Below are 26305 nucleotides of genomic sequence, written 5' to 3' on the forward strand. Positions count from 1 at the left end.
CTCGGTAACTCTGAAAATAAGCCGTTTTAAACTTTCAGTAAACATTTTTGTAAATTGCTGTTTTCGAAGGGAAGTCGGATCATTTGGTTTGGACGTTGTGGCCTTCGCTAAAGCCAGAGTCGTAGGCTAGGTGTCTGGTGAGTCCGTATCTCCACCCCACAAGCCCATTCCTGGCCGCAGGCATTTCAGATGGGACCCAGGGACGGAATGGGGCTGCAATAATTCACATCCTTCCTCCTCCCATTGGAGAAAACACCTCACGGCGTCATCTTCATGTGTAAATGTGTATCATCGTCACGTTGGTCCTGGATGAGGTAATGTGTTTTTGTATTTTCTCAAAGGAAATACTTAATTCTGATCCTGGAAACACTAAGGTCTCATTTTTTTTTTTTTTTAATGTATGATAAGATATAGTAATTACGAAGTTGTGAATATGCATGTAACTTGTTGAAGATCATTTGATTCTTGTCAAACATAAGGGACATATGAAATAATTTCCAGCTAAATTATTGGATATGAAACTAAGAGTGACAGTGATGATTCCCTGACTTTGGTTTTATTTCTTGAATACAAGGAGTAACTTCCCTCACAAAGTAGTTGTAAGGATCAAATACAAAAATATGCTTTATAAATTCTCAGATGTAATAGAAATGTTACCACTTACAGGTTTCACTAAAATAGCTCTAATGCTTGACCATATGTACACTGGGACTTGGGAAGATCATAGAAATGTAATTGTTCTCCTTGAAACATTCTAAAAGCAAGTAGCCCATTAAGAAAGGGTACTAACGTAAATTTTAAAAAACTTCATGTGTCTTCTAAACATGAAGTGTTGGGACGAATCAAATATAATTGAAACATCACCTAATTGATACATTTCTTAAAATGTCTCTTTCTGGATGTATTGGTAGCAATCTATAAAGTCAGAGCTGCACAATTATGAGTACTATGTGGCACCATATAAGGTCCTGGGGGACGAAGTAAGACAGGACGTTCCTGCCTTCATGGAACTTAGATTCAGAAAATGTAAATCAGCGAACCATCTTATAAGTTTAAAGCATCCAGGAAAGCATGTGACAAATTTCCTACTTCTGTGTAGCCGCTTATATTTTAAAAAGGTTTAATTTACCATACTTCATGTGTTGGCCAGGGCAGGAAACGAACTCAGGGGCATTCAGTTGGTAAACATTAGAGCTGGATTTCAAATCCTACCCACCGCGCTTACTTCCAGGCCACATTCTCACTGGATCCCGTGGCTCAGCTGAATACCACAAAGCACGCGGTAGGCACCTACGTTTGATGAATCAAGACATGTTCTTACTAATTGATTTTCAGATGGAATTGACAGTTCCCCTTTCTAAGATGAGATTTTTCAACTCTAGCCACCCTTACCAGAGATAAATGAATTCCCGGGTAGCACCTTTAAACATAAATGAATGTCATCATCTTGGTTCTAAAAACAGAACTACATGGCATGGTGGCTTTTATGGAAGTTCTTATTAGCGGTTTTCTGTCCAAAGCTGAAATACTTTGGACTCAAACTCTAGTGTGCCAGAGGTGCATCTGAGGAGCCTGGCAAAATGCAGGTTCCTGGCTCCCAGGGGCACCCTGGAATCTGCCTTCTAGGTCGTTCCCTGGTTAGTTCTGGGACTGTTGCTCCCTGAAACATACTTGGAAAAGGTACCCTGGTAAAAAGGGCCATATCAAAGCACAACAATCAGGCCCAGAAATAGAAAGTAAAAGTTACCCGAACAAAGGAAAAACAACGTAATGTTTACAAAGCAAAAATAAAGGAGAGGACGATGTTGGGGGAAGGGGAGATAATTTTTAGCACATTTTAATTTTAAATCACTTTAATACTTTAGCACAATAAAACGTGACTGTTTTCTTTGTATATAAACATAAGATTCTTTGCAGAAACATTTTGGATATTGATGTTATAGCTACATCATCTTTCGAAAGAAATGCAAATTCTTTCGAAATTTGCTTGCTCAAGGTAGGCAGAATAAGGTATATACTAAAACAAAAGGGTTAACTTCTTTTAGGGACTTCAGGAAGATGCGGTTTATTCTTTAGTAACAAATGTGTTTGCAGGAAGCCTGATAAAGGTTTTATAATTTTATGCCTACAGTGTGCAAGGCACCCCACATTGTTTCTTGAATGAATGTAGATGCATTTGCGGCAACTAAGAACTTCTTTTACTAACAATCTGTTTATTGAAGAAAAACATCAGACAAGGGTAAGAGTGTTGAAAAGTGAAGAAAAGAAAATGCATTAATACTGAATGGATATGTTTGGAAGAAGTGTTACTGCTTTTCATGCACTACTTTGATAAAGAAAAGGCCCAGGGACTTTGATGATATTACAGTGTGTACGTGATGTTTTTCAGGCAGACTTCTGCTCAGTGATGAAATAAGCTCTGCAGCATTTTCGTTCAGAGCAGTTTTATCCCCCACCCGCTCCGGAGGTCCCGGTGCTGCTGATTACTTAGTACACCTTAGCTGGGGTTACGTGGAACTTGAGGCACTGGAACTTGGCATTGAAAACTCCAAAGAAAGGTCATCTTAAAAGTTATGTGTTATGCTTTTAAAATATCTAATAGTTTCCTATTTCATCTATATGTATTAGATTTGGGAAACTGAGCATTTGACAACACTGAACAAAATGAAATAGAGATTTGATGGACACACAGTTAAAATAGCCAAAGAAATCAACTTTGCATTCTGGGTCATATCCAATCAACTAGGTAGATGTTTACTGGCTGGGTTTCTTAACGTGGTGAAGGAAAAATTACATCCTTATTTTTACTAATCTCTAACGAAATTTAATATTTCTCTCAATTATGGATACAGGCAACCAACCACAAGAACAACTGTGACTGGGTCACCAAAGGAGTCATGGATTTTGGTTTCAACTGTTGCAGACCTGAAATTGTCAATCCATAATTCTAAATTTCCTTGTGTTTCTTTTCAGTCTTCTATTTTAAGAAGTACGCAGGTTCTTAAGGTCATTTGGTTTAGAAATTAAAGTATTATTTAATAACAAAATGTAGTTTCTCTAATTGTTACAACTCTGCTCTTCAGTGATTCTAGATGTAAATAGTATTTCAGCGATCTTAATTGAGAGGAAGCTAGACTGAATCACCCAAAGTTTGCAGAGGGATTCTGTTCTCTTCCTGCTCTAGAGCTTTCAGTAAATTTTTTAAAATAAGCAACATTAGAAACAAAACCTAGATTTTTAAAAGGATCATTTTTATACTTATTTTGAGATTCCAAATAGGATACTAAATTTGTAAAGATAGCAATTATCTTTAATAACGCTCAACTTTTTAAACGTTTTATTTAGTGGAAATGAGATGACCAATTTTTTTGTAACTATGTTTTTACTACCTGGTTTTTATGTCACAAAATGTTTAGTTCCCTTTTTCTATGGTTACTGGATCAGAAGATTCTAGAATTCTTTCAAGAAAAGTGAATGATATACCAGTGTTACAGAGATGATGCTATTAGTCAATTATTCACAAATATTTTAGATCTTCAAAAGAAAAGTTTTCAAAACTCTAAGTGATGACATAGTAATTAGCAATAATAATTCAGTAATCTGAAACATCACTAGTTCTTAGTTGCCTTGTTTCCTTCAAAATTATTATAGTTTTGTACCTTTTATGTCCCTACAAGGTATGGATATGGCCTCATTTTTTTTTTTCCAGGAAAGAAATATGGGGCATTATTTGTATATTTATCTAAGATCTATTCTGTTTCATCAGGGCCCTCTTTTAAGGATCGAAGTCCAAGTACCTTTGTAATACTAGTGAATATTCTTCCAGGGTTTGGAACACGTGTCATTTCCTAAGCGTGTCTAATGTGTAAAATGGTGTGAACCGTGGCGATGGCGGGGCATCTGTCTGTACAGTGTTTTCCTAGACAACTGCAAAACATATTTCACATCGATGCCCTCCTGCAGACTTGCTATTTGGGAACTCCAAAGTGAAAAGAAATGTAGAGAGATGTTAACAGATACAATTCCTGCTAACATCTTTGGTTTCTCAATTCAACTAAGTCTATCCCAGTCCCTCTCCTATGTCTCGTTAACCTTACAGGAAAATAACCAGGCTTCCCACGATGTAAATTTAACTTGTATAAAACCCACAGCTTTGGTGAAGTAGCTTGCACAGAATACGTGTTTTGAAAACATGCGAGGATAAGAGAGTGCCGTGATACGTCTCAAGTTTGAGGAGAGCAATCCCGTCGTGGGTTTTTTGTCAAGTACCACGTGTTTTTCCGCCACGGTGCCGTTTACTGCAGCGAATCCACAGGCTGGGTTTTCTCTTGTCACATCAGAGCGCCGTGCTTCACACTTTCTTCTTTTTAACGGGAAAGCCTTGGAGGACGTCTCTTCTTTCTGAGTAAAGGTGACTGTAGGTAAAATACATACCTAACATGGAGAAGGGAGGGGCAGAAGTAAGTAAGGTTTACCAAGCGTTTCCCTGGAAAGAACCGTGGTTTTAAAATACAGTCGAGGGGCGCCTGGGTGGCGCAGTCGGTTAAGCGTCCGACTTCAACCAGGTCACGATCTCACGGTCCGTGAGTTCGAGCCCCGCGTCGGGCTCTGGGCTGATGGCTCAGAGCCTGGAGCCTGTTTCCGATTCTGTGTCTCCCTCTCTCTCTGCCCCTCGCCCGTTCATGCTCTGTCTCTCTCTGTCCCAAAAATAAATAAACGTTGAAAAAAAAATAATAAAAATAAAATACAGTCGGAATGCCGCGTGGAGTCAAAGGACAAGACACTTGCAAGGGACACCCAAAGAAGGAACACTTAACCCAGGGTCCAGATCTTCTGCGGAAAGGGAAGGAAAGCATACTCTGCTGTCCTGTTCAGTTTGTGGCAAGGGATTCGTTTCTGCCTTTCCCTAGAGTAGCTCTCTCTACCACCCCGCAAGCGTCGCATCTGTCTTCTCTTTGATGCGTTGTTCTTACAGGTCTGATAATGATTACCTCCGGAAGGTAACAACTCTCTTGGGGGTTGAGGAAGGTTAGAGCTGCAGAGAGTGAAACGTAATCGTGGAAGTCCTCTGCCAGTTAAATTTTCTCAACTCCAAGTGTTTGTCCCACACATTTTTCTTGTGTTTTTAGCACCTACTCCCACTTGCCTGCTGGGGAAATGCTAGCACGTAAAACCAAACAAACAGGAAACAAAATCGATATAAATGGGAAAACCAGAATGGCCAAGCTTGCTTCGTTTGACATCTGTGTTTTCTCTGTAGATCACTATGTCCATGGTCAAACTTTTTTTTTTTTTTTTTAATGTTCATTCATTTTTGAGAGACAGAGCATGAGCCGGGGAGTGGCAGAGAGAGAGCAGGAGACACAGAATCCGAAGCAGGCTCCAGGCTCTGAGGTGTCAGCACAGAGCCCGACACGGGACTCGAACTCACAAACCGTCAGATCATGACCTGAACCAAAGTCCGATGTTTGAGCCACTCAGGCGCCCCTCCATGGTCAAACTTCTACATTTCCTACAACTGCAGGTACGTTACCTGCTACGGAAACTGTTCGTGTTTATATGGTGAAACACTGATATATCTGATCTTGTGATGTCCTGCAAAAAGCATTATAACTTCAAGGTGCTTTACTAACAAGATCTAGTCCATCATGCCGGGCTTCCTTTTCTGCCTCTCCCGTGTTTGCAGACCTTTCTGCTAAGGTAGATAGCAGCACAAACCAGAAAGCACAGGAAGAATGCAAAAACAAAAGCCACTTACCTATAAAGAGCATCATGAGATACATTTTCAGCACGTATGGGAAATAGATGGCTAAGTTGAAAGGCAGCTTCGTGGAGTATGTGCCAGATGATTCGAAATAAGGCAGCGACTGATAGATGGCAAATGCTGTTTAAAGAAGAAAGAAAGAATTGTGAGTTTCCTCTCATATTGCTACAGGGATGGGTGTGTGTGTATTGATGTTTTGAATTTTATAATGACGGTTGTGACCACTGCTGAATCCCACAGCTAAAGCTACAGTTTAACAAAGAAATGTGAACGACTAAACTGGCAAGACCATGACAACAGTGCGACTTGAATTTTTTTGTTGTTGTTCATTTTACACTTTGTTATGCCCACAGAGAAATAGTTTACAATGTTTCTTAAAGTGGTATCCCCCGATACTTGTCTCCTTAGCCACTAATAGGGATGGATGGATAGGTTGATGAATCCGAAAAATGTGGCATACGGTTGCTCTCCTTGGAGTTTCAAAACGCCTATCAGTGCAGTAGAGATTCTGAAAAGCTCTGCAACAAAGAAACTGGTTTCACTCAACATCTCCTCAGCTTAACTGGCCTTCGAATAGCTCCTCCTTCCTCCCCACCCACTAGTAGAACTTATAAAGACTTCTGAGCAACTCTGGGAGAAATGGTGGCCTAAAGAAGTTTGAGGGACGAGGCTGGGGTCAGATAAAGAGATGGAGGTTCAGAGAGGGAGCAGATGGTGAAGTAGGAGGAGCCTGAGTTCAGCTCAACCCATGGACACGCCAAAGTAACAGCTACATCTGCACAACTCTGAAAACGTCCTGAACACAGGACAGACCTTCCACAGCGAATTGAGAGAGAAGGCCACATGGAAAAGGGTAGGAGGGGTGGAGATGTGGTTGGAAAGCAAAACCCTAGTGAGACTAACCACAAACGGAGGGGACACCACAAGCCTGGAAGCGCAAGGAAGTAAGGAACCACCTCAGAGCGCCCTGGCACTGGGGGACTGCCGTGAGAACGAGTCCCTATGACATGTGGCCCTGAAATCCAGTGGGGCTAATCTTTGGGAGCCTTAAAATTCAGCAGGATACAAGGTTAGAAGAAGGAAGGAAATTATAAAGATCAGACCAGGGATGAATGAAATAGAGACTTAAAAAAAAGAAAATATCAATGAAACCAAGAGCTGGTTCCTTGAAAAGATAAAATTAATAAACCTTTAGCCAAGCTCCTCAAGAAAAAAGGAGACTAAACTAAAATCGGAAAACAGTAGAAATAAAAACTGACCCACAGAAATACAAAAGATTACAAGACTACTACGAAAATTTCGATGCAACAAATTAGGCAACTTAGAAGAAATAAATTCCTAGAAACACAACACATTTCCAAAATCGAATCAGGAAAAAATAGAAAATCTGAATAGACCCATTATTAGAAACAACCTTGAATCGATACTTTACAAACTTCCCAAACAGAAGTCCAGGAGCAACTGGATTCACAGGTGAATTTTAACAAACATTTAAAGAAGAGTTTATACCTATTCACATCAATCAATTCTAAAAAAAATAGGAAGGGAAGCTTCCAAATACATTCTATGAGCCCAGCTTTACCTTTACATCAAAAGCAAAGAGACTACCCCCTCCCACCACCCTCCCTCTAAATACAAGCCATTATCCCTAATGAACATAGATGCAAAAATCCTCAACAAATTAGCAGACCACATTCAACAATACGTGAAAAGGACCATTTACCACAATTAAGGGGGATTGACTATGGGGATGCTAGTATGGTCCAATATGTGCAGTCAATGTGATACATCATATCAACAAAAGATAAAAATCACAATCAATAGATGACGAAAAAGCACTTGACAAAATATCTGTTCATGATAAAAATGCAACAAAGTGGGTTTAGAGAAAATATTCCTCAACATAATAAAGGCTATGTATTAAAAACCCAAAGCTAAAATCATAGTGATAAACTAAGAGCTTTCCCTCTAGGATCAGGAACAAGTCAAGCCGTCCACTCTTGTCACTTTATTCAACAAAGTACTAGAAGTCCTAGCCACAATCAGATAAGAAAAGGAACTAAGAGGCATCCAAATTGGAAAGGAAGACATGCACAAGACTCACTGCACAAGACATGATACTGTACATAAAAATCCTAAAGATGTCACCAAAAAAACAGAAGTAACAAACGAATTCAGGAAAGTTGCAGGGTACAAAATTAACACATGGAAATCAGCTGTGTTTCTATATACTAATAAAGTAGCAGAAAGAAAAATTCAGAAAACAACAATCCCATTAACAGTTGCACCAAACAAAATACTTAGGAATAAGCCAAGGAGGTGAAACATCTATACTCTGAAAACTGTTAAGACACTGAAGGAAGAGACTGGAGACAACACAAACAAATGGAAAGATACACCAAGCTCGTGGACTAGAAGAATTATCATTAAAATGTCCACAGTACCCAAGGCGCCTGGGTGGCTTCGTCGAGTAAGTGTCTGACATCAGCTCAGGTCGTGATCTCGCAATTTGTGAATTCAGGTCCTGCATCAGGCCTGCACTGACGGTGCAGAGCCTGCTTGGGATTCTCTCCCTCCCGCTTACTCTCTCTTTCTAAAAATAAATAAACATAAAAAAAAAAAAAGTACATACTACCCAAAGCAAACTACAGATACAGTATAATCCCTATCAAAATACCAATAGCATTTTTCATGGAACTAGAATAAGTCATCCTGGAGTTTTTGTTTGTTTGTTTGTTTGTTTTTTCAACGTTTATTTATTTTTTGGGACAGAGAGAGACAGAGCATGAACGGGGGAGGGGCAGAGAGAGAGGGAGACACAGAATCGGAAACAGGCTCCAGGCTCTGAGCCATCAGCCCAGAGCCTGACGCGGGGCTCGAACTCACAGACCGCGAGATCGTGACCTGGCTGAAGTCGGACGCTTAACCGACTGCACCACCCAGGCGCCACAGTCATCCTGGAGTTTATATGAAACCACAAAAGACCTTGAATAGCCAAAGCAATCTTGAGAAAGAACACAGCTGGGGGTATCACAACTGCATATTCCAAGGTATACAACAAACCCGATATGATCAAAACAGTATAGTACTGGCACAAAAAGAGACACGAAAATTAATGGAAGAGGGTAGAGAGCCAATAAATAAACCATGCTTATATGGTCAATCTATGACAAAGGAGGCAAGAATTTACAATGGGGAAAAGGCAGTCACTTCAATACATGATGCTGGGAAAGCTGAACAGCCACATTCAAAAGAATGAAACTGGACCCCTTATTATAGACAAGAATAAACTCGAAATGGATAAAAGACCTAAATGTGAAACCTGAAACCACAAAACTCCTAGAAGAAAACATAGGCATTATACTGTTGGATATTTCCCTTAGGAACATATTTAGGGGTAGGTCTCCTCAGACAAGGACAACAAAAGCAAAATTGGGACTACACCAAAATGAAATTTTGCACAGTGAAAGGAACCATTCACAAAACAGAAAGGCACCCTACTGAATGGGAGAATGCAAGGTATGTATCTTACATGGCATTAATATCCAAAATACATGAAGAACTTCTACAACTCAATACCAAAAACACAATGCAATGCAAAAACATGAAGACATGAACATACATTTCTCTAGAGAAGACATACAGATGCTCAGCATCACTAATCATCACAGAAATGCAAGTCAAAATCATGAGATATCACCTCACACCTCCCAGGGTGGCTAGTACAAAAAGAAAAAGAAAAAAGAAAAGAAATAACAAGTGTTGGCAAGGCTGTAGAGAAAGGGGAACCCTCTTACACTGTTACTAGGGATATAAACAGGTGCAGCCAGTGTGGAAAATAGTATGGAGGTCTCTCAAAAATTAAATATAGGAGGACTGTACTATCCAGTAATTCCACTTGTTGGTCTACCCACCAACTAGTTACAGAAGCTTCAAACAGCCCTCTCAATACCATAGGGATCAAACCCTGTCCCGTGTGCCCAAAGCAGGCAAAGTGGGTCATAGCAGCTGACTGCACTGAAGGCAACTGCAGCTCAGCCATACCAGTAGGGCATAGGCAACCCGCACAGGGGACATTCCTGATTTTGAAGACCAAGGGGGAGTTGTGCTACAGGACGCCACAGGATCTCTTCAACATGAGGCCACTATTTTCAAGACCAGGAGATGCAGGGACTCCTGGGTGGCTCAGTCGGTTAAGCGTCTGACTTTGGCTCAGGTCATGATCTCACAGCTTGTGAATTTGAGCCCCACGTCAGGTTCTGTGCTGCTAGCTCAGAGCCTGAAGCCTGTGTCAGATTCTGTGTCTCCGTCTGCCTCTGCCCTTTCCCCGCTCATGCTCACGCGCTCGCACTCTCTCTCTCTCTTTCAAAAATAAACATTAAAAAAAAAAAAAGACCAGGAGATGCTGACTCACTGATACACAAAAACACAGACAAAATGAGGAGACAGAGGAATATGGCCCAAAGGAAAGAACAAAATCACAGTAAAAGAGCTAAATGAAACAGGTAACCGATGTGCCTGATAACGAGTTCCAAGTAATGGTCATAAAGATAATCGCTGGGTGTGAGAAAAGAGTAGATGATCTCAGATCTCAAGGAGAACTCCAACAAAGAGAAAATATACAAAAGAACCAGTTAGAGCTGAAGAATTCAAAAAACGAAGTAACTCCACCAGAAGGAATCCAGAGCAGATTAGAGGATGCAGAAGAACACAACAATCTGGAAGACAGCATAATGGAAAGCAATCAAGCTGAAGAGCAGGAAGGAAAAAAATGACATCCGATAAGGGAACTCAGCATTATCGAGAGTAACAATATTTGCATTAAAGGGATCCCAGAAGAGAGAGAGAGAGAAGGGAGTAGAAAAATTATTTGAAGAAATAACTGAAAACTTCCCTAATCTGGGAAAGAAAAGAGACATCCAGCTTCAGGAAGCACATAAAGCCTCAAAAAGATGAATCCAAGGCCGTCCACACCAATTATTATTCAACCATAATAATTGATATGGCAAAAAGTAGTGATATAGAGTGAATTTTTAAAGCAGCAAAAACTGCTTCTAGGACATAACTAGAAGAAAGTTATAAAAGGAAAAGTTTCACAGGTAAAAAGCAAACATACCGTAAAGGTGGTAGACTAACCAATTATAAAGCCAGCATGGAGGTTTAAACACAAAAGTAGTGAAATCAATTATATCTATAAAATTTAAGTGATACACAAAAAGGAAATATGTAAAATATGACATCGTTTATATAAGACATGGAGGGGGAAGTAAAACCTTTTAGAATGTGTTCAAACTTAGGTGACCATCAACTTAATACAGACCATTACACACATAAGATGTTCTATTTGAACCCAATGGCAACCACAAATCAAAAACCTACAATAGATACACAAAAAAATAAAGAGAAAGGAATCCAAATGTGACACAAAAGCAAGCCATCAAACCACAAAGAGAGCAAGAGAAGAAAGGAACAGAATTCTGAAAACAACCAATTTGTTGTTAACGATGAATAAAATGGCAATAGGTCCATATCTATTAACAATTACTTTAAATGTAAGTGAACTAACTGCACCTATAGGGTGACTGAAAGGATTTAAAAAACAAACCAAAAAACCAAAACCAAGATCCATCCATTTCTGCCTACAGGAGACTCACTTCAGACCTAAATACACATACAGACTGAAAGTGAAGATATGGAAAAACCTATACAAGGCAAATGGGGCAGGAAACAGGGTAGCAATACTTATATTAGACAAAATAGACTTTAAAACAAAGACTGTAGCAAGAGACAGAGGTACTACATAATGATGAAGTGATCAGTCCAAGAGGGTATAACAATTGTAAACATCTATTCACCCAACAAAGAACCATCTAATTACATAAAGCAATTAACAGGCATAAAACGAGAAACTGAGAGTAATACAATAAGAGAGGACTTTAACACCCCACATGCATCAATGGACAGGTCATCCAGACAGGAAATCAACAAGGAGATAGTGGCTGTGAATGACACATTAAACTAGACGACCCTAACAGATACCTACAGAACATTCCATTAAAAAACAGAATATGCATTCTTTTTAAGTGCACATGAAGCATTCTGCAGGACAGATCAAATGTTAGGCCACAAAACAAGCCTCAAAAATGTTAAGAAGATTGAAGTTATAGCAAGCATTTTTTCCCAACCACAACAGTATGAAACTAGAAATCAATTACAAGAAAAATTTTGGAAAGAACACAAATAGAGGAAGGCTACACAACATGCTATTAAACAACAAATGGGTCAACAAAGAAATCAAAGAGGAAATCAAAAAATACAGGAAGACAAATGAAGATGGAAACACTGCAGTCCAAAATCTTTGGGCCATGGCAAAAGCAATTCTACAAGAGAAGTTTATAGCAATACGGGCCTATCAAAAGAAACAAGAATAACTTTCAAACAACCTAACCTTACACCTAAGGGAGCCAGGAAAAGAACAAAGCCCAAAGCTACTAGAAAGTAGAAGGAAGGAAATAATAAAGATTATGGCAGAAAAAAGTAAAAAGTAAACTAAAAAAATGACAGAAGAGATCAATCAAACCAAGAGCTGCCCTTTGAAATGATAAGCAAAATTGATGGCCTTTAGCCAGATTCATCAGAAAAGAGGTCTAAAGTAAAAAATGAAGGAAAAGAAATAACAACTGATACCACAGAGATACAAAGGATTGTAAGAGAATAGAATGAAAAATTACATGCCAACAAATTGGGCAATCTAAAGAAACAGATAAATTCCTAGAAATATACAATCTCCCAAAAGTGATTCAGGAAGAAATAGAAAATTTGAACAGGCAAATTACTATTAGAAATGAAAGTGAATCAGTAATCAAAATCTGCCAACAGACAAAAGTCTGGGACCAGATGGCTTCACAGATGAATTCTACCAAACATTTAAAGAAGTGTTTAAGTCTTCTCAAAAAAATAGAAGATGATGGAAAACTTCCAAATTCATTCTACAAGGCCTGATTGCAAAACCAAAGACTGTTTAAAAAATAAAACTATAGCCAGTTATCTCTGATGAACATAGTGCAAAAATCCTCAATAAAATATTAGCAAACTGTATACAACAATACATTAAAAAGATCATTCACTGCAAACAAGTGGGATTTTCCAGGGATGCAAGAGTGATTCAATATTTGCAAATCACTCAACGTGTTATATCACATTAACAAGATGAAACAGAAAACCCGCTGGACCATTTCAAAGGATGCAGAAAAAGCATTTGACAAAATACAACATCCATTCATGATAAAAACTCTCAATAAAATGGGTTTAGAGGAAACATACCATAAAGCCACCTATGAAAAACCCACAACTAACATCATACTCAATGGTGAAAAAAAAGCTTTTTCTCTAAGATCAGGAACAAGACAAGGATGTCCACTCTCACCACTTTTATTCAACAGAGTACTGGAAGTCTTAGCTGCAGCAATCAGACAAGAAAAAGAAAAAAGAGGTTTCCAAATTGCCAAGGAAGAAGTTAACCAAGATTATTTGCAGATGACATGGTACACTATATACAGAAAATCCTACAGACTCTACTGAAAAACTATTAGAATTGATAAATTCAGTAAATTTGCAAGATACAAAAGTAACAGAAATCTGTTCCATTTCTTCTATACACTACTAACCATGTACAGTTGCACCAAAAAGAATAAAATACCTAGGAATAAACTTAACCAAAGAAGTGAAAGACCTACACTCTGAAAACTGTAAGACATTGATGAAAGAAACTGAAGATGACACAAACATGCTCATGGATTGGAAAAATATTATTAAAAGATCCAAAGTACACAAAGCAAACTACAGATTCAATGCAATCCCTATAAAAACACCAATAGCATTTTTCATAGAACTAGAACAGATAATCCTAAAATTTGTATAGAACCACAAAATACCTTGAATTGACAAAGAAATCTGGAGAAAGAACAACACAGCCGGAGGTACACTAATTCCAGATTTCAAGATAGGCAACAAAGCTGTAGTAATCAAAACAGTATGGTATTAAAACAGATACACAGGTCAATGGAACAAGATAGAGAACCCAGAAATAAGCCCATGCATATATAGCCAATTAATCAATGACAAAGGCAAGAATTCACAATGGGGAAAAGACAGTTTTTTTCAATAAATGGTCTGGGAAAATGGGACAGCTATATGCAAAAGATTGAAACTGGCCCCTTTCTTACACTGTACACAAAAATAAGCTCAAAATGGATTAGAGACCTAAATGTGAATCGTGAAACCATAAAACTCCTGCAAGAAAACATAAGCAGTAATTTGGCCATCACCCTTAGCAACATATTTACAGATATGTCTCCTTAGGCAAGGGAAATGAAACCAAAATTAAATCATTGGGACTACATCAAAATAAAAAGCTTTTTAAATTTTTTTTTTTTTAAATTGTTTGTTCATTTTATTTTGAGAGGGGGGAAGGAGCATAGAGAGAGGGGGAGAGAGAATCCCAAGCAAGGGCTCCATCTCATGTACTGTGAGATCATGACCTGGGCCTAAATCAAGAGCTGCTTAACCAACAGAACCACCCAGGCGCCCCCAGATAAAAAGCTTTTGTGCAGCAAAGGAAAGCATCGACAAAACAAAAAGGCAACCTAGTGAATGGGAGAAGATATTTGAAAGTGAAATATCTGACAAGGGTTTGATATGCAAAATACACAAAGAACTTATCAATCAGATAGGGTATTATGCTAAGTGAAATACACAGAGAAAGACAAATACCATATACTTTCATTTATATGTGGAATACAAAAGATAAACAAGAAACAGACTTAAATATAGAGAACCAACTTGCAGTTGCCAGTTAGGGAGGTGGTTGGGAGGGGGATGGGCTAAATAGACAAAGGGGATTAAGAAGTACAAACTTCCAGTTATAAAATGAGTAAGACAAATGAAAAGTACAGCATAGGGTGTCATAGTCAAAGATATTGTAATAATGTAGAGTGACAGCTGGTGACTACACTTACTGTGGGAAGCAATGAGTAATGTATGGAATTGTTGAATCAATATGTTGTATACCTGAAACTAATATAGCATTGTCTGTTATACTTCAATAAAGAGAAGAAGGTTCTATGAAATTATATCTCACATATAGATTATTTTATGACATTTCATGAAATAATAATGTCCTATAGTTATGTTAAGATGTTATTAGGATAAGTGGGTGAAGGGTACATGGGAACAACGCACGATTTTTGTAACTTCTCGTGAGTCTAAAATTACTTTTCAATAAAAGGATTTTGGGGGCGCCTGGGTGGCTCACTTGGTTAAGGGTCCAACTTCGGTTCAGGTCATGATCTCGCAGTTCATGAGTTCGAGCCCACGTGGGGCTGTGTGCTAATAGCTCAGAGCCCGGGGCCTGCTTTGGATGATGCTGTGTCTCCCTCTCTGTCTGCCCCTTGCCTGCTCACGTTCTCTCTCTCTCTCTCACTGTCTCTCAAAAACAAAATAAACATTAAAAAAAAATTTTTTTTAATTTTAAGACCAAGGAAATGTCAGGCAACCAAAGCTGTTAGAGAAGCCTGAGCACGATGAGGGTCATGGACCCAGGATCTGCAGTTGACAGCAACACGTGCCATCTAAGATTTCCACTTGCTGCACCTGAGTCTCCAGCATTTTATCAGTATCAACAGTTGATTTGGTGATCTAAAGAACTTGGTCTTTGTCTTTTATATCATTGTATGGGCAACTAAAAAAAGATTACTAAAAAATATTGGAGTTATCAAAAGTCAAGTAGATTGTCTTAACTACGTATTTTTATACTTTGAGGCATTTGAAATCTATAGAAATACATAAAGATAAAACTACAGTTACCTATATTCTGTGCCCCCCAGAATCATTATTGATATTTTGTCACATATGCTTCCAGGATTCTTTCTGCATACACTTTGCTTTTTAATTGCAGTAAGTTTATGAATCTAATTTCAATAAAAGAAACAGGTTTTATGGCAAACATACAGGAACATGGATTTCCCAGAAAGGAGAAGACTTAACATTACCAAATAACAAGAATGAAAAAGCTTTCTATACAGCTATTCATCCTTTATGTTTAGGAAAAGATCAGTCATATTTCTACTTTAGTCCTTTGTATATTCTTTATGGTAGTTTTCATATGATACAACAAAGGAATGTACTTAATAAATGTTTCCATGAGTGAAGGACTCCATTCTCAAAGAAATAAGTAATTCAGTTTTGTTTTGTTTTACAATTTTCAGGAGTATTCTCTAGAGTCTCTTGGCATAGTTTTTTCTAAAAATTAGTAATTCTTTGGAAAGCAAAACACATTTTAAAGTTCTACCTATTGTGATTTATTATAATATAAACTTTCTGGTCATTGGCAAGTAGAAAACATGTGGGTATAATGTATACCCTTTAAGATTATCACCAATGTCACCATTTTGCATTAAATTTATTTCTGTATATTTTCCCTCAATTATCTCAGTATGCTTTCTTAATTTGTTTATGCCTTTCTGTTTTGAAAATTCTTAATGTCTGTTTCAGAAGGCTCCCTACCAGTCTGCCAAATCCATTACAGAAGGAAGTATATATTCCCCTAACATCCTCAAGCTTTTTGCAGGCAGATTAATTATTTTAGTTTTACATTTAAGCTAAGTAACTAGCTTACTTTATATTGTATTCAGTAATTCATTCAGTGTTTGTTGAGCATGTATATTGGGTATGTAAGAGAAAGAAAGCAAGGAAACACAGACAACCTCATATCCCCAAGGATATCAGAGGTTAGACAGAAAATAGGCACTAATCAAAGAATCACACAAATGTCTAATTACACCCGAGATAGGTCTTGTAAAAGACAGATTCATGATTCTGTACTGGGGGGTGGGGGATAGGACTGACTGAGTTGAGAAAGTTGAGGAAGGCTTCCCTGAGAAACTGATGACTGATCTAAAGGTAGAGTCTTTCAACAACAGCCAAACTATGGAAAGAGCCTAAATGTCCATCAACTGACGAATGGATAAAGAAGATGTGGTTTATATATACAATGGAATACTACTCGGCAATGAGAAAGAATGAAATCTGGCCATTTGCAGCAATGTGGACGGAACTGGAGGGTATTATGCTAAGTGAAATAAGCCAGGCAGAGAAAGACAGATACCATATGTTTTCACTCATATGTGGATCTTGAGAAACTTAACAGAAGACCCACAGGGGGGGGGGAGGAGAGAAAAAAAAGTTACAGAGAGTGAGGGAGGCACACCATAAGAGACTCTTAAGGACTGAGAACAAACTATAGGTGGGGGGTGGGGGCGAGGGGAAAGTGGGTGATGGGCAGGTAGGAGGGCACTTGTTGGGATGAGCACTGGGTGTTGGATGGAAACCAATTTGACAATAAATTAAATTTAATTAAATAAATTAAATAAATAAATAAATAAATGAAATAAAATAAAATAAAATAAAATAAAAATAAAGGTAGAGTCTATTCCTGGCAGAGTGTGATGCATGGGAGTCAGTTAAGTAGGAAAGATAGTCCTGCCAGAGGGAACTGGATTTCTATGCATTAAACATAACCACTGAGTCACTAAATGTTAAACCCCTTTTGGAGGAGTACACTGAAAGGTTACAACTCATATAACAAGTTAATGAACTTAAGGGCCTGTACTCAGATGTCTTCATTCCTCACCCAATATTTTGTCTACTGAGCAAAGCTGCTGCCCCCTCCAACTTTGTTTCTTAATGCTCGGCTTTTTTGCATCAAGGGAAGTGTGCCAGGAATGATACACTGGGTCAGCCGTCAGCGGTAGCAAAAATAGTAATTTAATCATCAAAAAGTTTAGTGAGCCATTATAACTAGATTGCTTTGTCAGTAAGCAACACTGCAAAGTCACTCTTTGCTTACCTTCAGCGAGAACACACAAAGGATAAATCGGCATCCACAGCGTTTGACTGAGCCAGGTCAAGACAGCATAGGATATTCCTATGACTGACAACATGCTGTAAGTGTACCTAAAAGGAGACAAGGAGCTCATCAACATCATTTCCTGCTGATGTCTGGGAAATAACAAGGGAAGAAAATAGCTTACACTGTAATTGAACACAGAAATACAACTGGAAAGCGCAAAGTCCAAACTTTACTTCCTAGCATTTATGCAGGAGAAGAGGTTAAAAAACTAATAATAAGGGGAAGGGAACCATGTCAGCCTGGTTTGTCTCGGGGGGTGGATCATGGATAATTATGGAAGTGAACAAAGAAACAGGTAACTCCTATCCCTCAGTGAATTACAGTTACAAGCTTCCCTGATCAGTGACTTCAATTCCACTCAGAAGCTAAGCCCATTTTATGGAGCACATGGCTAAGTGTTTTAAGACGGACAGACTCGTAAATATCTAGGGAATGAATTTTTAAAATAAAGGTGTAACTTCTAAATCCGTGTTTGGCATCCCTTTGCCTTGTCGTATGATCAATTAAAAGAACTGACCTTAGAATCTCATTTTGGGTGCAGTAGGCGGTTTTATACCTGCCTTCGTGATGTAATAGATGAAATAGCACACATCTTTTTGTTTCTCCGACTGGGCAGTGATTCTCAAGCTTAAGCATACATCAGAATCACCCAGAGGTCTTGGCAAAGCACAAATTGCTAGGCCCTCTCCCCAGAGTGTCTCATTTAGGGAATGTGAGGTAGAGCCTGTGAAGTTGTATTATAAACAAGTTCCAGGTGATGCTGGTGTCACTGGTGAGGTATCTGTTTATACTTTGAGAACTACTGGAACAGGCAATGCATACTATAGCAAAAAAAACAAAACCAACCAACCAACAAACAAAAACCCAAGAAATCTGACACTGAAAACACGGAGAAAACGAAATCTTTCTCCCCTTCTAAGACCCCAATTCCATTCCTCAGAGGCAGTGACCAATGCCAGTTTCTTATGTATCTCTTAAATAGTTTTGCATTTGCTTATCTATGGGTACAGATATTATACACCAACAGCGTGAGCCTTCATTAAACATGGCAGGTTATCAAACTTGATTTTTACCAATCTAAGTGAAAAATAGCATCTATTTTTCTTTAAAAAAATTTTTTTGTTTATTTTTAAGAGAGAAGGAGAGACAAAGCGTGAGCAGGGGAGGGGCAGAGAGAGAGAGAGGGAGTCACAGAATCCAAAGCAGGCTCCAGGCTCTGAGCTGTCAGCACAGAGCCCAACGCGGGGCTCGAACTCACGAACCACGAGATCATGACCTGAGCCGAAGTCGGACGCTCAGCTGACTGAACCACCCAGGCGCCCTATTTTCCTTTTTAGTACAAGAGTAGATAAGCATCTTCTCATATGTTTAAAGCCACTTTTGATGAAGTCCAATGTATCTTTTTTTCTTTCACTGCTTGTGTTTTTGGTGTCTGAGAATCCACTATCAAATCCAAAACCATGAAGGTTTACCCCTACGTGTTTGTCTCAGAGTTTTATAGTTTTAGATCTTACATTCAGTGTTTTGATCCATTTTGAGTTAATTGTGTATTGTGGGAGGTAAGGGTCCATTCAGGTGGACATCTGGTTGTCCCAGCACCATTTGTTAAAAAGACTTTTTGCCCTCCAACAATTGTCTTGGTAACCTTGTCAAAAATCAATTTACTATAAACGTGAGAGTTTAATCTCTGGACTAACAAGTCTATTCTATGGTATATCCTTATGCCAGGATCACATTCTTGATTATTATTGCTTTGTAGGAAGTTTCCAAACTGAGAAGTGTGAGTCGTCCAACCATGTTCTTCCTCTTCAAGATTGCTGCGGCTATTCTAAGTTCCTTGAATTTCCACACGAGTTTTAAGATCAGCTTCACAATTTTCTCCAAGCAGCCAGCTGGGATTCTGATAAGGATTGCACCGAATGTGTAGATCAGTTTGCAGAGTTTTGCAGGCCTAACAACATTAAGTCTTCAGCCCATAAACACGGGTTATCTTTGTATTTATTTAGATATTTTTAAATTTCTCCCAACAATAGTTTATAGTTTTCAAGGGACAAGTTCTATACATCTTTTGCTAAATTTATGCCTAAGTACTTTTTTTTTTTGATGCTTTTATAAATGAAATGGTTTTTCTTAATTTTATTTTAGGATAGGCCATTGCAAGTGTATAGAATACAATTGACTTTTGTATGTTGGTTTTGTATTCTACGGCCTTTACCAGTTTACTAGTTCTAATATTTTTAGTGGATTCCTTATGATTTATGTACAAAATCATATCACCTGCCAATAGAGACTACACTCCTTCCTAATATGATTGCCTTTCACATAATTTTCTTGCCCAATTGCCAGAACTTGGCTGGAACTTCCAGTATAATGTTGAACACAAGTGGCAAGAGTGGACATCCTTGTCTCATTCCTGGGTGTAGGAGGAAAGCATCCATTCTTCAACATTAACAATCACTTGGATGCAGATTTTTTATAGATGCCTTTATTAGGTTGGGCAAATTTCTAGTCCTTGCATTTACAAAAACGTCATTCTAGGGTAAGCTGGGAAGATAATTCCTCCCCAACTTCATAGAGAAAGGTTAGTTAGGTGCTCAGGGATTTCACTTCTAAGTTAGGAGAAATGAAAGTCTTTGTGCACACAAAAGCTTGTACATGGATGTTTATAGCAGTATTCCTCATAACCAAAAAGTAGGTCCATCAACTAGAGAAAGGATAAAAAGTGGTATATCGATATAATGGAGTATTATTCAGCCATAAAGAGGAAATACTGGTATGTGTTATAACATGGATAAACCTTGAAAACATTATGCTAAGTGAAGGAAGCCAGTCACAAACGGCTACATACCATATGATTCCATTCATATGAAGTGCCAGCAAATTCATACATAGAGTATGTTAGTGGTTACCAGGGGCTGAGAGGAGGAGCAAATGGGGACTTTACTGCTAACAGGCTTGGGGTTTCTTTTGAATGCAATGAAAGTGTCCTCGAATTAGTGATGATAGTTATACACATCTTTGAATACCCTAAAACCCCCAAATTTTATATTTTAAAAGGGTGAATGTTAAGGTACATGAATTATCTTAATTCTGTTATTTGTTTTTAAAGGCTCAGTGATTTGTCCAAGATTATATAGCAAGTAGTGGAGGTGAGATTCATCCAAAGATCTTCTGTGTTAAAAAGTCCTTCCAGACATCATGATGCTGCTCCCGATGCTAAGTCATTTTGTTCTCTAATGGGTCTAACCGAGCTCATCTGAGACTGAACAGGCACTGAGAAATTCGGGCACAACAGAGAACAAGACATCAGAAAGTCACAGTCCCAGATGGGGCTCCTGGTCTCAGGAACGCAAAGTCATGGGCTACAGAAGTCCATGGAATTTGCCCCGACTCTACAAAACTATCAGTTAAAAATGAGAAATAGCTTACACAAATTATATCCACAAAGAAGTCAACAAAATAGTTCATTCTAACTCACTCTAGGGGCTCAACCTATTATTTAGAAATATTTTAACTCAGCTAGGTTACTGACAATATAATAAACAAAGAATTTACATAACCTCAGCTAAAATGCTATGGCTCATTTGTTACCTAACGACATCCAGACCTTGCAAGTGGGAGAGGCAGGTCTCAATTGTGAAAGCTGAAGTCGCAGTTAGGACACCTCCCCAAGATGAGCCTCTGGGCAAAGGGGACTGTTCACCCCACTGCTGGTAAAGGTAAGACTAGACCCATCTCTGAGAAGTTTTCGACATAGAAGAAAACTGAAGATCATCTAGAGGAAAAGATTCTTAACCTGAGGTTCAAGGATTCCCAAGGAATCCATAAAATAACTTCAAGAAGTCATTCAAACCCAGTGGAATTGTATTCAAAATGTATCCTGGAGACGAAAAGTGCAGCACAGGGAATATAGCCGATAATACTACGATAATATTGTATGGTGACGGATGGTGACTGCACTTATCCCGGTGAGCACCGCACGAGTAATGTATAGAACTGTCCAATCACTATGTTGTACACCTGAAACTAATATAACATTGTACGTTAATTATACTTCAATAAAAAAATAAATGCATGTGGAGGTGCATTTTTTCCCCCCAGAGAGATGAGGTCCTGTATTTAAAATATTCTGGAACTCACAGAAAGCAACTTTGGAAATCCTGACTGGGATATGATAAAAGTCTTGCTTTGCTTGTTAGAGTCACATGGACCAGAGCAATTGCAAGGAATGCCTTTCATTAGCAAACAGCTGTGAGGTTTATTCCAAACTGGTGTTTTGCCAAGTTTTCTGCTGGAAACCTGAATGCGCTGATTTGCTCTTGTAATACCGCAGTAGGTTTTCATTATCTCTGATATGCCCATTATGGAAAGCGCTAAAAATACATTTCCATATCAAGATAAAATAATTTGCAAAGGGGTTATGTTTTTCTCTCTCATTCACAGTAACCAAACGTAGGCGGCTATTACTGGTTGCATTGTAGAAAAGCAACTTGGCTTTGTTTTAAGAGATTATTTTGCCTCCTTACCTAACCATATCCAATAGATTCCAAAAGATGAATAAAACACACACCACGTATTTCTCTTGGACTTCCTCTTGACTGGTGATCACCACAAAGAGGATGATTATTCTCTCTGTGAGCTAACAAAGAAACAGCAAAGTCAAGAATTAGGATCATCTGGTAAGCATGTAGGTAATTTTCTAATTTTAAACACCCCAGTCCCTCTTAAAAGTATGCTTTCACTGGAAATAGGTATACTAAACTGTTAACATAACCTCTGAGGGAGTAGGGTTAGAGGTCCATTTCATTTCCTTTTTGTTTTTTGCATTTTGTATTCTCCAAATTATATATAACGAATGAAAAGAAAAGAAAACCTGTATTTTATCTGAATCGGGATAGCTCTCCCCCTGCAAGAAAGGCACACATGTTGTTATTCACTTTGGCAGAAAGCATGGTCCTTGCTCCGGAGGGAAGCAGCGGTAGGAGAATGTGAGGACAGAATTCTGACACGGTGTGAATAATGGTGTCGTTTAAAGTGCTCTGTATGGGAGCACAGGTGAGGGAGACACCTGCTTCGGGAAAGGATCCAGAGACTCATGAAGACAGGTAACACTTCAGAGGGATCTGGGAGAAGGGACGGGAGTTTGTCAGGTAGACTGAGTAAGAGAAAGGGCATCCTAGGTCAGGGGAGCAGACTAAGCAAAGAGGCAGAGGTGTGAAAATGCAGGTGTATTGGGGAGTAATGAGAACCCCTGGAGGCTACAGTTGGAGGAAAGTGTAGAGAAGGGAATAATAGGAGATAAAATAAAAAAGGTGTTGGGGCTGGCTTGTGAAGGGTTTTGAATAATGGGCCCAGAAATTTCGATTTCATCTAAGTCATCGTAGCATTTTTTTAAGGGGGAAGAGAAGTAATACAATCCTAACCTTTAAAAGCCAGTGGAAAATGAAAAGAATTCAACATACACATTTTTTTCCAAGTCAGTAAGCATTTTCAAATCATTGAGAATTCACACACTTATGGCTGAGCTCCAATTACTGACCTCAAAACACACATTCTTCTTCCCCAATCTAAATATAACGTGACTTCTTACATGAATACCCCCTGTATAGGCTGCATTTTTTTTTCTTTTTCTTTTTCTTTTTTTTAAGAGAACATTTTACTTTGCTTTCAGTGGTAAAAGGAAAATGTACTGGAGATTGAAGGAGCATAGTAGCGATTTAAAGAAGGAGGATTGCTTTATATTTTTCAATAGCTTGTCTTTATTTTTGAGGCAGATCTAGGAATAATCTGTGACTTAGAATCATAGGCTTGTTAATCCTGGAAAATCACCTACTGCAGAGAAATCCAAGATTTGCCAACACTGGGCCCACATGCTCTATCAGCATGTTTATGACCGCAGCACTGAGTCAAGAGGGTCTCTGCTTGGCTAAGGGAATTGCATATGATTCATACGTTAGTCCATCTAGAGAAGCTATCTACACAGCTGTATTTATTTTGTTAGTCTTTCTTTACAATGCCCTAGTTTCTTAATTTATATTTACATAAAGAAGTATACTTAACTGCAATTATAATTACCAAATGATCCAAGCTTGCTGTCAATGACACCCAGCAGCCTTCAGATAAAAGATTTTAGGCGAACATCTGAGGAGCAAATAAGTACTTAGGAACCACCTAATCTTCCGTTTGGTCAGTGCCTGCTAATTAGGAAAATCATCTAATTTCTGATAAAAATCTCAGAAGATATATACACATGAATGCGTACATAACAACACATATTCCTAATTCTATGGCTCACTACAGAAAGAAAAGACCTAAATACCTCTTGATAAGATGGATCTCTAGGGTCCACTCTAGCCCAATCCTACCTTTTTTACAAATAAAAAACTGGAGAACCAGAGAAGTGACTTGCCCTAGTGGCAGACCTAGAAACAATATAGATCCCAAGCTTTTTGGTTTCCGGAGTTGTAAGCTATCCATGATGTCAGACTGCCCCTTAACTGATGAGTACAGAGGGGGAAATCTCCTAAAACAGAATGTTACTGGACAATAGAATTCACCCTGTTGAGAATCACCACTTGTTACTGATGCAATCCCAATTGCATAGAAATTGGCAATCAACATGCCCCAAAACCCCACAACCACATACATACATATGGAATATGTGAAGACACCTCTTACAACGTCAATTAAATTATCTGATGGTTCTTCAACTCTAACTTGACCATTCGATGACAATACACTGGGAGAATCTAGTTGGAGCTATTCTTAAATTGAGAACAGCCAATATTTACCGGTTAATTTGTGTAAGGTTCCAAACATACACCATACCTCATTTAATCTCCACAATGACTCTAAGAAATAAGTGTTTTAATTTTTTTCTGCCTTTTATAAAGGGCCTTGCATCTTACGAAGTGAAAGTGACTTGCCTACAGATCTGGGATAAAAATCTAGACGACGTGACTCTAAATCCCTCGTTCTGAAGCACAAAGACATTTTCCCCCTTGTCATTTCATGGGCTATCCTCATGCCTAATATCCAGGTTATAGTCTATTCTTTCAAAAAGCCTCTTTTCAAATTTTTTTTTTAATGTTTGTTTATTTTTGAGACAGACAGACAGAGCACAAGCCTGGGAGGGGCAGAGAGAGAGGGAGACACAGAATTCGAAGCAGGCTCCAGGCTCTGAGCTGTCAGCACAGAGCCCATGGGGGGCTGGAACTCACTAACTGTAAGATCATGACCTGAGCTGAAGTCGAATGCTTAACCAACCGAGCCACCAGGTGCCCCTCAAAAGCCTCTTTTAGGGGCGCCTGGGTGGCTCAGTCGGTTAAGCATCTGACTTCGGCTCAGGTCATGATCTCGCGGTCTGTGAGTTCAAGCCCCGCGTCGGGCTCTGTGCTGACAGCTCAGAGCCTGAAGCCCATTTCAGATTCTGTGTCTCCCTCTCTCTCTGCCCCTCCCCTGTTCATGCTCTGTCTCTCTCTGTCTCAAAAATAAATAAACGTTAAAAAAAAATTTTTTTTAAAAAGCCTCTTTTAAAAAGTTAAACTTAAAACAAGAACCTCCTTGATATTCTAAATCAACACCAAAACACTTTTGAAGACTAGACTTTTTAAATTTATTACTTGCCTTTGTGTATAATAATTTGGCCAGTTATTTGGAGCTTTACACCTGTGAGAACTTAGCACTTCATCATTTTAAACAAATCCTAAGAGAACATGACTAATTACTAATGGTTTTTTAATGTTTAGCATAGCTCAAACCAGGTAGACTAAAAGCACCATAAAAAAAAAAAAAAAAAAAACCAGTAACTTAGGCCAAATGAAACATTGTCATAATGTGGTATACTCAAAAAAGTATGGTAACTATAAAATAAAAATACTTTGCATTTTTATGTTCTATTTGGGAATCCTAAATTCCAAGTTAAGCAGTGACTAAAACTAAGTTGTGACTTTATAAATGGCAGCTTTAGTTATGAACTATTCCCTCTATAGAGAGAATTTCTAGAATTAAAAGTAGCAGAAAAAGAAATTAAGAGAACAATCATGTTGGGGCGCCTGGGTGGCTCGGTCGGTTAAGAGGCCGACTTCGGCTCAGGTCATGATCTTGCAGTCCGTGAGTTCGAGCCCCGCGTCGGGCTCTGTGCTGACGGCTCAGAGCCTGGAGCCTGTTTCAGATTCTGTGTCTCCCTCTCTCTGACCCTCCCCTGTTCATGCTCTGTCTCTCCCTGTCTCAAAAATAAATAAAACGTTAAAAAAAAAAAAAAAAAGAGAACGATCATGTTTACAATTGCACCAAAAATAACAAAACATCTAGGAATAAATGTAATCAAGGAGATTAAGGTAAAACTATAAAACACTGATGAAAGAAATTGAAGATGACACATAAATGGAATGGTATTCCACATTTACTGATTAGAACCAGTATTGTTAGAATGTCCACACCACCCAAAGCAATCTACAGATCTAATGCAACCCCTATCAAAATGCCAACAACATTTTTCACAGAACTAGAATAATCCTAATTTGTTTTTTTAATTTGAGAGAGCACACGAGTGTGGCAGAGGGAGAGAGAAC

The 26305-nt window shown here is 38.6% G+C and overlaps 1 protein-coding gene across 6 annotated transcripts in view; it reads right to left on the reverse strand.

The window, feature by feature from the left end:
- Positions 1–1821: 1821 nt before the first annotated feature.
- Positions 1822–26305, reverse strand: part of HACD4 (3-hydroxyacyl-CoA dehydratase 4) — a 39246-nt gene continuing 14762 nt past the window's right edge. For 5 of the 6 annotated variants that reach the window (XM_040481372.1, XM_040481375.1, XM_040481370.1 and 2 more), the window contains 4 exons: positions 22259–22371; positions 17670–17776; positions 5759–5884; positions 1822–4434 (listed from right to left, as the gene is read on the reverse strand). In XM_040481372.1, coding sequence (XP_040337306.1) covers positions 4352–4434; positions 5759–5884; positions 17670–17776; positions 22259–22371 — 429 coding nt within the window. In that variant the 3' untranslated portion in view covers positions 1822–4351. The remainder of the gene's footprint in view (positions 4435–5758; positions 5885–17669; positions 17777–22258; positions 22372–26305) is intronic. The other variant, XM_040481373.1, reaches the window with a different exon arrangement.

Source organism: Herpailurus yagouaroundi, unplaced genomic scaffold, assembly GCF_014898765.1.
Source record: "Herpailurus yagouaroundi ecotype Mexico unplaced genomic scaffold, PumYag 160, whole genome shotgun sequence".
NCBI classification, from domain to species: Eukaryota; Metazoa; Chordata; class Mammalia; order Carnivora; family Felidae; genus Herpailurus; species Herpailurus yagouaroundi.